The sequence below is a fragment of the Halichoerus grypus genome, chromosome 2 (assembly GCF_964656455.1).
Source record: "Halichoerus grypus chromosome 2, mHalGry1.hap1.1, whole genome shotgun sequence".
Lineage (NCBI taxonomy): Eukaryota > Metazoa > Chordata > Mammalia > Carnivora > Phocidae > Halichoerus > Halichoerus grypus.
In genome coordinates, this window is record NC_135713.1 from 176,462,130 (window position 1) to 176,476,001 (window position 13,872).

The window sequence follows — 13,872 nt, forward strand, 5'->3', positions numbered from 1 at the left end:
CAATGGAAAAAAAAAGTGCACAGCAGCCAATCCTCCTGCAGCGTTTTGTGTCTTTGCCCAACTAGAGAAAGTGTTTCATGTGGAGGGGCGTTACCCAGTCGCCAATGGGCGGGCGCCAGTGAAGCGGAGGAACCAATGAGTGTGAGACGTTGAGTGACAGCTGTCCAATAGGGACCCTCAGTGCTAGTACGGTTTGCGGCTTAAGCACCGCCGCGGTCTGAGGAATGTCAACTATTCAACATGGAGGCGGAGGTCGATAAGCTGGAACTGATGGTGAGTGTAAAGTGAAGGAGATCTACTGGGTAGATTCTTTCTCTCGGATGGCCTCCGAGGTGGGATAAAATTTTGAGTCGCCGGAAACCCTGGGCGGCAGAAGCTGGACCATATTGGAGTTCCCTCCTCTTGTATCAAAGGGAGTCGCCGCCGCCTGGTCTCTTTTAACCGCCGCGGGGGAAGGGGTTACATCCGGGAAACTCGGGAGGGAAATGGCGGGAGATGCTGAGGTAGCCGGGCCTTTGGAATTCCTTGTTCCTTGCCCTGACCTTTCCGCCCCTCAGGGAGCTGTGGCTCCTGAAGACAGCGTTCTATGCATTTCCCCCCAAAAGACGTGACTGGAATGATCCCTAAACGCCCCTAGAAGGGGAGAGGTCGTTCACACTCCAAGAAAGGGGGACGGAGGGTGGGGTGGGGAATAAACCGAGGGGGGCGGAGAGAACTCCCATTACGGCAGAGCGGTTCACGTTATCCAAGGCGGGCTGAGAAAGTCTGAGGAAGGTTTTGACTTGCGTGCAGAACTTCCTAGCGGCCAAGGAAGCCCCAAGACCAATTTCTGTTTGGCTCGAAGGTGGCAGTCCTTGGGTGGGGGAGAGGTGTGAGCGATGGGGACCTGAACCTCGAGCTCCTTTCTTGACGCACGGGAGGAATTGGGACATGGAAGGCACCCTGCTCTTGAGTTGCCGAATTTCATTCATTTATGAAAGTAGGGGGCGGGGGCGAATAATTGGAAAGGACTCCCGCTGCTGCTTGGCCTGCTCGGGGGCGCCAAGCTGAAGTGCTGTCCTAATTTTCTTCTATGGATCGTTCCCTCACTTGTCCTCTTTATTCCCTTCCTCCCATTCTTAGACTACCAGCTTGATCGCCCGCGCTTTTTTCTTGTTAGTTCTCCTTGTTCTATCTTCAGTCCTTTGCGCCCTGCATTACCTTGTGTGAATTGAGCTGGCTTTCTTTAAAATGTGGAATTTGGAGGACGCGCCCATCATTGAACTCCTGTCGGTTTTTTGTTAAAGAAAAATAACAAAATTAAGTAAAAAAGCCCAAATCTTTCTTTTCTATCGCAGTCTGCCGTCCTTCCCCTACCATGCTCTGGCTTTACAACTTGGGTATCATTTGTGCCAGTGCTGCTCTAGCCAAGCTGAACCTTGGGTCACTTCAACATCAGCACTGGTAGTGATCCTGGAAGAAACTGAGTACCACACTCATCCTCATTCCCACCTCTAGAAAATGTGAGAGCTTGATATATCTTATTATTTTCTTCTGATGTATTAATGAATTATAGTGCCTCTCATATGCACATTTGACTTGAAGGCTTTCAGTTGATTCTAACCATTTTGAGTTTTAATTTTCTTTGTGGGAGTGTGTGGGGGAATGGCGTGGGGAGGGGTTGGGATGGTAGTGAAGAAGGAAGAATTTTTGTTGCTTTCCAAACCTGTAATAATGAACTTTTAGATCAAAGTTTTGTTATTTTTATCATTAATGGTCTTAAACAAACAGAAGAACCCAAAACATGTCAAGTATCCTAGTTTGATTCTGTCAGCAGGCATGAATGTTTAACACTGTCTTCCCCTCTTCCCCATTCTGAATTCCTCCCTCTGGATGGATATTTCTGCCTAATTTTAAGATGCTAAACTGCTTTTAACAGTTTTTCTCCCCGCTCAAGTTGGCTGTTTACTTTTGAGGTACCAATTAAGCCTTTTTTGGACTTTGCATGAGAGTCACTATTCGCACAGGACTTTTTTTTTTTAAAGATTGAACACATTTTAATTTAAGAAGAAAATGATTAAGTATACATCTTGAAAAAAGGTTTTAGAAGATTGTGAGGTAGCCAGACTCTTAAACTTTTAGGTGTTTGAATGATGGGGTAGTTTTAAAAATTCTTTGTAAGAGATGAAGAGAAGAAAGCAGGTCTTCTTAAATTACCTGCAGGTAATTACTTGCAGCCTCCTCCCTCCCTTTCAAGTTATTAGTTTGTTTCCACAATCATCAGGGTTTAAAAACTGTATTTGAACTATTATAGTTTTGTTATTACTGCTTTCTATTGATTGGATAGTGAAGGATGGTGTATCTCATCTTCAGATTTGCCATGTGCTTTAAAATGTTTTGTCTATGAACTGGTTTAATTTCTAAGATTGGAAAGAAATGATTTCCTATACAATCCTCTGAGTTTTGGTTCTACATTACTTGAATAAAGGATTTGTTGAGGAACTAATGTTGAAAATTTAATAAGTGAAAGAGAATGCATACTATTTAACTTTGTAAAGAAAGTACTTATTCTCACTTTGCAGCCAGACTGGTCCTCTGATTTAAAAAATATTTCATATTTTTCTTGTTTGAATTAACTTCAAATTCAGAAAATTAAACATGTCTCTGAAGTACCTGTCTTTAAAACCTGATCCTTGGCTAGCAGAGTTGAAGTATTCTAATACCTGAGTTATGTGGCCTTAGGATTAGGTCAGGTCACTCATGTTCCAGCTGTCCTGAATTTGAGTTTATTTTTTAGGGGGTTGAATCTAAATAGCTGAACTAGACTATTTAAAGAAAGTTTCGTGAAAATAATGGAAAGTATTTTTGCATCAATCAACGTTATTAATGGGGGAATAAGCTCATTGTAGGGTAATCTTTGTTCTCTAACTTTTTTCCTTTCACTTACTGGTTGAGTGGTATTTGTCTGGTGTTCTTTTGTGGTACCACTAGTGATTGTGCACAGAACTACACTGTGATACTATGATACTATTTCTATTTCTGGGTTTATATCTGACTTTTAAATGGGTTCTTACCAGTTCAAAGAGTAAGATAATGATAATTGGCTTGAATCCAAGAAAACCTGATTACTAAATCTCAGAACCTCCTCCTGTACCATTATTATTTCCTCCGTGATGCTTGTACATTTGAAGGAAATGGAGATGATTTCCTCCTATGTTCAAGATCTTTAGGGGTTAACTTAAATTTTAAAATCCCTTTCCGTAGTATTCCCTTAGGTAGGGTCTTGTTTAGGACACATTAATTCCCTGGGAATCTGTAAGCTTTTGTGATAACAAGCCATAAGACTGTTAAGAGCTTTTTAGAGTTTAGTGTAGTTTATTTTATTTTATTTTTTAAAAGATGTTATTTATTTATTTGACAGAGAGAGCACAAGCAGGGGGAGCAGCAGGCAGAGGGAGAGGGAGAAGCATGCTCCCTGCTGAGCAGGGAGCCTGATGTGGGATGTGGGATGTGGGGCTCAATCCCAGGACTCTGGGATCAAGTTTAGTGTAGTTTAGATTCCAGAAAGATAGATTGGGTATTTAGAGATTGGGAAACTTATTTTACTTTCTTTACTTTACCTTTTCGTTTGTTTACTCCAATATTCTTACTTAATCAGTTGCAACGAGGGAGCTAACCAACACATCTCAGCAAAACAAATATTTTTCACAAGTTTGCCTTAGTAGTAATTATAACCCGTTTTGTTAATACTAGTCTCTGAAGCTTAGGACATATTTACAAAATTCCTTTCTATATGTTTCTGTTAAATATTAATCGTAGGTTAGTCATCAGAAAACTGTTATTTGGACATTTAAGTTCAGTTCTTTTTAACATTGATATACATGTTCTTAGGTTTTGGATGTCTTCTGTCCAAAATGGCAACCCTTCTTTAAATTCTTTTCACACTGAAGCTTCAACTGATGCAAGATGCTTTTGTGTTCCTTTCCTACCAATTTCTGCTAACGAATGCTCTGACTTTATTGCACTACTGTACTTTACAGCTAGCAGTGCAATAGTATTGTCAAAGCATCTGAAAGCAGAATGCACACCAGAACTTTGATTCTTGCCTTACATCTTTCTTCAGTATCTGTAATTTACCACAATCTTTGTTGCTGGAAAGTGTATAATTTTATTACCCTAGGTATATGTTTTAGGAAGTCATAATTTGAAAAAAAAAACTCACTATCGTAATTAATGCACTATGAAACACATTGAGATAACATTTTTAATAGCTGAAGTTGTTATGACTTGTTTAAATGAGTAGTTGTATTTTTCTTCTTTCTGTAACAGATTTGGATAGGTTCTGGCATCTCTTGCGTTTTCTTTAACTGAGTTTTAAGGTGAATTAGTAAGTGATGAAAACAATCTCTGCTGTATATTTCATATGATAACTTGCCCCAAATCTTAATTGGTGTTAATTTTGTGTGCTATGTAGTTTATGCTTGAATTTCAAACTTAAGAGTACTTGTTTTAAAGTTCTTTTTTGTAATAATGAAATAGAATAAAGTATGAATCCATTACTTTTTTTGTAATCAGTTTTGAGATATAATTTGCATACAGTAAAACTTACCAATTTTAGTTGTACAATTTGAAGAGTTTTGACAAATATGGACAGTCATGTAACAACTACCACAGACATGGTTTAGAACATTTCCATCACCTAATGTTCCCTTATGCCCCTTTGCAGTCAGCTTCCTCCTACCAAGCTCCCTGACAATCATTGGTCTCTAGTTTTGCCATTTTTAGAAGTTCACATAAATGGAATCATTTATAGCTTGCAGTTTTTTGTGCCTGACTTCTTGCACTTAGCACAATGCTTTTGAGAGTCATCTGTGTTGTTGTACATATATATTAGTAGTTGGACCATTTTAATTGCTGATTAATATTTCATTGGTATAGACTATCACAAACTATTTATCCATTTACCAGATTGTAAACTTTGGGTTGTTTCCAGGTTTTGCTTATTATGAATAAAGATGTTATAAACATTGTAGTGTAAGTCTTTGGACATAATGTTTTTGTTTCTCTTGAGTAGCATGATAAAAATGTATGCTTCATCTCATAAAAAAACCACTGAAATATTTACCAAAGCTATGATTTAGGGTTCCAGTTTCTCCACATCCTTACCAACATTTGGTATCTTGGTATTGTCAGTCTTCTTTTTTTTTTTTTAAGATTTACTTATTTATTTTAGAGAGTGAGCACCAGTGGGAGGGGGAGAGGGAGAGGGAGAGAGAGAATCCCAAGCAGACTCCACACGAGCACAGAGCCTGATGTGGGGCTCAATCCCATGACCCATGAGATCATGACCTGAGCCAAAACCGAGTCAACCATGTCAGTCTTCTTCATTTTAGCTATTCTAATAATTGTATAGTGGTATCTGCTTAGTTTGAATTTGCATTTCTTTAATGGCTAATGATATTGAATATCTTTTCATGTGCTTATTTGCAGTTGGAATATCTTTAGTGAATATCTGTTGAAATCTTTTGCCTATTTTCAAATTGAGATATTTGTCTTCTTTTTTAAAAGATTTTATTTATTTAATTAAGAGAGAAAGAGAGAGCGTGCCCGCACATGAGCAGGGGGGAGGGGCAGAAGCAGCCTCCCCAATGAGCAGGGAGCCGGAGGTGGGGCTCCATCCCAGGACCCTGGGATCATGACCTGAGCCAAAGGCAGCCCCTTAACTGACAGAGCCACCCAGGCACCTCCAAGATGTTTGTCTTTTTAACTATTACAAGAGTCCTTTAATTTTTTCTGTTATTTGCCCCTTCACATAAAAAATTTTGATGAAGTTCAATTTATACATCTATTCTGCTATGGATTATGCTTTTTTGTTCTATTTCAGAAATCTTTGCCTAACTCAAGGTCACAAATGTTTTCTTCTAGAAGATTTATAGTTTTAGTTTTTACATTTATTTTATTTTTAAAGATTTATTTATTTGTTTTAGAGAGGGAGAGTGTGCATGAGTAGGGGGAGGGGCAAAGGGAGAGGGGAAGCGACACCTTGCTGAATGTGGAGCCTGACATGGATCTTGATCCCAGGACCCCTAGATCCTGACCTGAGCTGAAACCAAGAGTTGGGCCCCTAACTGACTGAGCTACCCAGGCGCCCCAGATTTTGTGTTTAGATCTCTGTCCATTTAGAGTTAATTTTTGTATGTGGTATAAAGTGAGAGTAGAAGGTCTTTTCATTTATTTATTTGTTTTGCATATGGATATTCCTCTGTTCTGGTACCATTTGTTGAAAAGACTATCATATCCCTGTTGAATTACCCTTAGCTCCTTTGTAACAAATCAGTTGAACATGTATGTATGGGCTGGTTTATTTATTTATTTAAAGATTTTATTTATTTATTTGAGAGCATGTGCGTGAGCGCGGTGAGGGGCAGAGGGAGAGGGAGAGAGAGAATCTCAAGCACACTCTGCGCTGACAACCCTGAGATCATGACCTGAGCCGAAATCAAGAGTTGGTCACTGAACTGACTGAGTCACCCAGGTACCCCAGTCTATTTATTTTTGAACTCTGTTTTGTTCAATTATGTCGTATCATACTGTCATGGTTGCTGTAGCCTTATAAGAAGTCCTTTGTTATTTTTTGTTTCAGAGGTAGATTTTAGTGATTCATCAGTTGCATATAACACCCAGTGTCCATTATATGAAGTGCCCTCCTTAATGCCCATCACCCAGTTACCCCATCCCCCCACCCACGACCCCTCCAGCAACCCTCAGTTTGTTTCCTATAGTTAAGTCTCTAATGGTTTGTCTCTGTGTAGTAAGTCTTGAAATCATCAAGTGTAAGGCCTCAAACTTTGCTCTTGTTTTCTAAAACTTTTAAATTATTTTGCATTTCCAAATAAGCTTTTTTTTCTTTTTTTTTTTTTTTGGTCAATTTCTACAAAAAAAAAGCTTTCTGGGATTTTGGTTGGGATCGTGTTGAATCTAGAGAACAATTTAGGGAGAATTGATTAAAAATAATGAGTTTTCTGATGCTTGAATGAATGAAAAGAATGAAAAAATTTCTTTCAACAGTGTTTTGTAGTTTTCAGTGTATAGGTCTTGTTTATAAATTTTTCATAACCAGCTTAGTGTGATTTCTACTACGGCTCTATATCTTAAAATTAGAGCAAGAACTGTTACAAGATGTATTCTTTTTTTTTTTTTTTTAAGATTTTATTTATTTATTTGACAGGGAGAGACACAGTGAAAGAGGGAACACAAGCAGGGGGAGTGGGAGAGGGACAAGCAGGCTTCCTGCTGAGCAGGGAGCCCGATGCAGGGCTTGATCCCAGGACCCTGGGATCATGACCTGAGCCATGCAGGCACCCCATAACATGTATTCTAAATAAATTTCAGAGATTTTAGGAAAAAAGTAAGCTATTTGTTAAACAAATGTCCTTAAAAGCCAGGAGAATGGATACCGGAGGGAAGAAAGATATGTGAGATATTAGGCATGGACTCAAGGACATCATTTGGTAGGGAATGAAGAACATGACTGCTTATGAGAAAACCATTTTATTCCCAAATTTTATTTATAAAATCTGAGTTACCTCTCTTGGCCTAAAGTGTGGCTGTTTTCCTCTTCTTTGGCTTTTAATTTCCTACCATTCTCTAGTGGGCATTTCAAGCACTGGGTAGGATTTTGTGTTTTTTAATCAGGTAAGACATTACATGGCGAGGGACTGAGGGAAGAAAACTGCTTAATTTGAGGACCTCATTTGTTTTCTCTAAAGAAGTGAATTGAGGGGTACCTGCCTGGCTCAGTCAGTATACATGTGACTATTGATCCCAGGGTCTTGAGTTCAAGGCCCACATTGGGCATGGAGCCTACTTTAAAAAAAATGTGAATTGATAACAGTATAATACATTTCCTTTTAGATATATCATTGAATTTTCTTTATATCCCAGAGCTTGTAGAACCATTAAGTATTCTGGGTAAAAGATTATATACAAGAAAATAAGAATAAAAAAATGTACCAGATGGTGAGGAGAAGGAAGGTTTATTCTGCCTTGAATTGTATTTTGATGTGAACACATCTCAATTTCAATAGTAGGGTATGAAAGACCATATATATGAATTCATTTAAAGCCAAGTGGGAAATTTTCTTCTTCCTTGGAGCAAAGTAAAAGTTTTGAAGCAAATAAAAAATATCTTACCTTTGTTACCCAAATATAATACAAAGTTTCAATATTGAGAATATCTCTGATAAATAAAATTTATTCTCAATTAGACTTTAAAAGGTTATACTTCTGATTTGTCTCAGTACATAACATTTTAAAAGTTTGAATAAGTCAATCCTTGATTCTTTGATTCAGTGTTTTTCTCATTTTATAAATGAGGAAATAATCTCAGTTTTTGCTAAGATTTTCGTGTAGTGACAGTGATTGTAAAATACATTTAACTTTTTAGAACAATTTATTTTTGTTAGGAAATATGAGTTGTGTAACTTTTATAAATGCCTCCTTTCCCCACTCAATCTGCCTAATTGTAAATGACAGTACTTCATACTTTCTTTCAGTAAATGTTACTAGGGCGGGCTAGTATTAGAGGAATAAAAAAATTAAAAAAATAAATAAATAAATAAATAAAGAGAGGACAGTATCTGCCTTTTTTGTACCCAGCAATATGCTTAGCATTTGGGTTTCAAAAGCAATCACACTTTTTTTGAATGACAAAAAAAGCAGACTATCTCTTGGTACTTACTGTACTTTCCATTTTTCCCCCTGCTCCATCGAGGAGTACAGATGTTAAGTTTATTTGGTAATCTTTGTTACCTTGTCATTGACACTAAGACAGAATGTACATTTCTCTTGAGGTGATGGTTTTTAATCTTTTTTTTTTTTTTCCCCTTTATGCCATGGATCTTTAGAGGAGCTCCACCTCACCAGAAAAATGTATACAGATACATTAACTTGCTAACTAGTAAGTAGGGATTTGTACACCTTTGCCCCCATGGTTTCCTGGGCCCAGTATTAAGAATATCTGCTATTCAGGGGCACCTGGGTAGCATAGTCGTTTAAGCGTCCAACTCTTGGTTTCCTATCAGGTCATGATCTTAGGGTCATGAAATTGAGCCCTGCATTGGGCTCTGTACTCAGCCTCGAGTCGGCTTGGGTTTCTCTCTCCCTCTCCCTCTGCCCCTCCCACTCGTGCTCTCTCTCTTTCTCTCTCTAAAATAAATAAATAAATCTTAAAAAGAAGAAAAGAATATCTGCTATTCAGAGGTTGAAAGTATTTGAAATTGAGTGACCACACATCATTAATCTTCTATCCTTTTCAGTATATATATGTAAGTAAGAATTGCTGCCAAACATGTACTCACTCAAGATTATACTAAGTTTTTGTTTCACGTATGTCCATTATTTTGTGTTCTGTAATTTGGGAATGTAGCTGTTTTGTCATATTGATGACATTTTCTAATTTTGTAATTTTAAGATGATTTATCACGAGTATTTTATATACACATATCATACAATATTATAATCTATTATACAATATTATTCTCTCTATATTATACAGTATAATATTTGAACTGAGCTATTTGCCAGGCACTATTAGAGATCAGTGATTTTTAAAAAATAGCCTGGCATATTTGGGACAATGAAATTCAGTGTGGCTGAGGTGTAAAATATGAAGCATCTGTGGGGAGCATATTAATGTCATAAGGATTATACTAAGAGTTGGAGTTAATTCTACAGGCATTGGGAAACCCCAATGATCTTTTTAAAAAAAATTTTTTTTTCAAGATTTTTTTTTTTAATTTATTTATTTGACAGAGAGAGAGAGGAACACAAGCAAGGGGAGTGGGAGAGGGAGAATCAGGCTTCCTGCTGAGCAGGGAGCTCGATGCGGGACTCGATGCCAGGACCCTGGGATCATGACCTGAGCCAAAGGCAGACGCTTAACGACTGAGCCACCCAGGCGCCCCTTAAAAACTTTTTTAATATAGATTTTATTTTTAAGTAATCTCTGTACCCAATGTGGGGCTTGAACCTACAGCCCTGAGATCAAAAATCACATGCCCCACTGACTGAGCCAGCCAGGTGCCCCAAACCCAATGATCTTTAAGTGAAGAGTGACTTAGTACAGAATGCACTTACTCTTAAAAATTTTGCTTTAATTATACATGTAATTTAATTAGAAGACAGATAAAAAAGATCCCTACAATTCTATGAGTATTATGTCTATGTTGTATATTTTAGATTTTTTTGCAGGTGTATCTTTAACTATTTTTCCTTTTTTTTTTTTAAGATTTATTTATTTATTTTAGAGAGAGAGAGCACGGTGGGGAGGGGCAGAGGGAGAGGGAGAGAGAACCTCAAGTAGACTCTGTGCTGCGCACAGAGCCTGACGTGGGGCTCCATCCCAAGGCGCCGAGATCATGACTGGAGCCAAAACCAAGAGTGGGATGCTTAACTGACTGGACCACCCAGGCGCCCCTATTTTTTCTAAACCAAGTTTGTTCAGTGTAATATGAAAATCTCTCCCTGTAGTCCATTATGTGTCCATAGCACAATTAACATAAATAATCTAGGATCCTGAAAGCTTTAAAAAGTTAGACTACGTTCAACTGATAAAACCAATCTTTTACAGGCAGGGGCTTGCTTATGTGTACTACTCTAATAATTGTTTCATAAATGCCTGCAGATTAGGAACTGATGAACTTGAAGCTTCTCACTTTCTTCTGCTTTGATGTTGCTATTTGCTGGCAATAACATGTGCAACCTGGTGCTTGTGCATATTATTGCCTATCTGTTCCAGACATGCATTGACATGTGTTCTATCTGGAAGAGGCTAGATGATAGTTCAGCCCTCCAGTAGAAATACACAAAAAACAGTTGTGATTGTGTATACATTTGGGGTGGTCCTCAACTTGTTGGGAACTTTCTTTCTTTTTTTTTTTTTTTTTTTAATAATTTCTTAAGACAGGCTTTAGAGGGTGGTTGGGTTCCCAGATTGTTCTTCAAAGGAATGAATGTTCTTTCATCTATTCCTTTTTGTCATTGAGTATTAGGCTGTATATTAAAAACTAGGGTGATAGGGCGCCTGGGTGGCTCAGTCGGTTAAGTGACTGCCTTCAGCTCAGGTCATGGTCCCAGGGTCCTGGGATCGAGTCCCATGTCAGTCTCCCTGCTCCACAGGGAGTCTGCTTCTCCCTCTGCCTCTGCCCCCATTTTGTTCTCTCAATCTCTCTCGTTAGCTCTCAAATAAATAAGTAAATAAATAAATAAAATCTTTAAAAAAAGAAAACTAGGGGATATAAATAAAAAGGAAGACAGGGCTCTTGCCAGCATAACATTTGAAATCAAGTGGTGACACTATCAAGCAGACAAATGATTATAATATAATAAATGAAATGGTAAGCTAGAGCCATGAACAAAATAAAATGAGAGTAGATAAAGGTGTTTCTAAATCTGCATTAGAGAGAGGGGGATGTAAAGAAAGGGGTGTGTTCATTAAGTATTAGTTTCTTTGGTTGATAGTATTGCTAACCTAGATCTGGAAGTATTAATATGCCCAGTTCTCCCTTAAAACAACGTTTCTATGGAAAATGTGTTTCTAAGCCTAGCTACTGAGTCTAGAGTGTACCTCTACCAACTTCTCTCATCATGGACAAGACTGCCATATTTCTTCATTTTCTGTGGTTTGATGCTGTTGAGGCAAACTCGCTCACATGAGGATGTGTTTGCTTTTTTAGAGCACTGGTTCTTTTGAAAGGGAGCGTTATTGTGCCAGTAAGAATCTATAGGTTTGTAAAAAAGAAGTATTTTGGGGGCGCCTGGGTGGCTCAGTTGGTTAAGCGGCTGACTTCAGCTCAGGTCATGAGCTCAGGGTCCTGGGATCGAGCCCCACATCGGGCTCCCTGCTCAGCGGGAAGCCTGCTTCTCCTTCTCCCACTCCCCCTGCCTGTGTTCCCTCTCTCGCTGTGTCTCTGTCAAATAAATAAATAAAATCTTTTAAAAAAAAAAAAGGAAGTATTTTTAAGTTAGGCTGTAGTTCTTTTCTCCTTGCTGCCAAATAGTTGAGCGGTATAAAGTGTTAAGCTGATGTTTATAATGAAAACTAGTATAACAGACAGAATATTATATGTTTATGCAATATGTAGCATACTCTAAAACTCAAAATTATTTCCTAAACTATTCCTTTTTCTGTTTATATAGTATCTTCCTTACAGTCCCAGTCTGTTTCCAAGGATGTCCAATTGGCAGAATGTAATTTGGCTGTCTGGGGGGCTTTAATGTTGATTTCAATGGACTTTTCCCAGCTAAATTGCATATTTTATTTATCATTCGTAAGATGGGCATAAAAGTTTCCATTTATTTTTATTACTGATTTAGAAGAAAACTGGCTTCTGAAATATGAATGTCTTGGGTTTTAAAAAATTCACTAGTTTTGGGGCACCTGGGTAGCTCAGTTGGTTAAGCTTCTGACTCTTGATGGCTCAGGTCATGACAGGGTCATGAGATCAAGTGCCATGTTGGGCTCAGCACTGAGCATGGAGCCTGCTTAAGATTCTCTCTCTCTGTCTCCCTCTTTCCCTCCCCACTCTAAAAAATTCACTAGTTTTATTTTAAATATTCTAATGCTCCTAAAAATAAGATAGGTAGCTAAAGTTAATTAAAGAGCAACCTCACTGTTAACTAGGCTTTAAGAGGCAAATTTATAACTGAGGAGGGCTGTGAATGAAATTTTTTAGCATCAGTTTGCTCCCTTAATCAGACACTAATGAATTTTTGACACTATAGTAATTGGTCAGCAAATTTCCTACCATGTGACTAAAAAATTTTCTGTTTATGACCAGATCCTAGAACCCTATCGATATTGTCTCTGCTGTGTAAATAGCTCTGAGTAGTGCAATATTGCTTATAGGGTTTTGGTGTTTGGGAAGAACAATGGGCAGGTTGCAGAAACTATATAGCTGAAACCGAAGCAACAGTCATCTTTGTTTAGGAAGAAAACAAATAGTAGAAGCTAATTCTTAATATAAACATTAAAATCTGAAACTCAAATGTCAAGTTTTAATATCTTAGAAGAAGGAAATTAATCTTTTCTAAATTTTTACATTTTGATAAATTAAACTTGGGTTTATTTGTAGTATTATGAAATAATAGAATATTAGTGTTAAAAGGGACCTTAGATTTCTGACTCTTTCATTTAGTAGAAGAGACCCAGAGAGATGGAAGACTTACCTAAGGCCACATAGCTTGTTAGTGATGCCAGGGCTAGAACTTCTACCACGTAGCCCAATCCTTTTATTTTCTTTTTTCTGGACCATAATACCAGGTTGTGGTCAGAGGGAATTTTTTAGTGGCCTAACCAGTGATATTAGATTTGAAACATAAAAACAAAACTTTAAATTTAACTTTAGGTAAAGTCTTTACATTCCCTGCCTCCATCTATGTGACTTTTATTGACTTTAATGTCCTGTATATCATGTATAGACTTTCATCTAACTGCGTAAGAAACATAGTAATGAAAATAGAAGTAGAGGCAAATCACTTAGACTATTTCGTCATTTATAAAATGAAGGGTTCAAATCAGAAAATCTTGATTGTTTTTCTATTTTTCAACATTGCATTGGTATTCTTTTATCTTATTTGTTCCCTGCTTATTCCCAAGCCCACTGACTTCACTAATAAGTAAATACTTCCCCTATGTATTATCATGAAATGTTCTGTTTAGTTCTTCACAGAGGATTACATTCTTCTCTCAAGCTGTTTTTCCCGTTTTTTTTTTTTTAATTTTTAATTGTGATAAAATATATATAACAAAATTTGCCATTTTAAGTTTACAGTTTAGTAGTATTAAGTACATTCACATTCTTGTACAACCACAACCACCACCCATTTCCAGAA

At 37.6% G+C, this 13,872-nt stretch overlaps 1 protein-coding gene and 1 non-coding gene across 4 annotated transcripts in view; both read left to right on the forward strand.

The window, feature by feature from the left end:
- The first annotated feature begins 189 nt into the window (after positions 1-189).
- The window catches only part of TRIM37 (tripartite motif containing 37), a 185,973-nt gene continuing 172,290 nt past the window's right edge, over positions 190-13,872 (forward strand). For 2 of the 3 annotated variants that reach the window (XM_078064549.1, XM_078064567.1), the window contains exon 1: positions 190-273. In XM_078064549.1, coding sequence (XP_077920675.1) covers positions 241-273 — 33 coding nt within the window. In that variant the 5' untranslated portion in view covers positions 190-240. The remainder of the gene's footprint in view (positions 274-13,872) is intronic. The other variant, XM_078064561.1, reaches the window with a different exon arrangement.
- The window catches only part of LOC118544329 (uncharacterized), a 28,060-nt gene continuing 20,569 nt past the window's right edge, over positions 6,382-13,872 (forward strand). The window contains exon 1 of the transcript XR_013444672.1: positions 6,382-6,514. This is a non-coding gene — a transcript (uncharacterized LOC118544329). The remainder of the gene's footprint in view (positions 6,515-13,872) is intronic.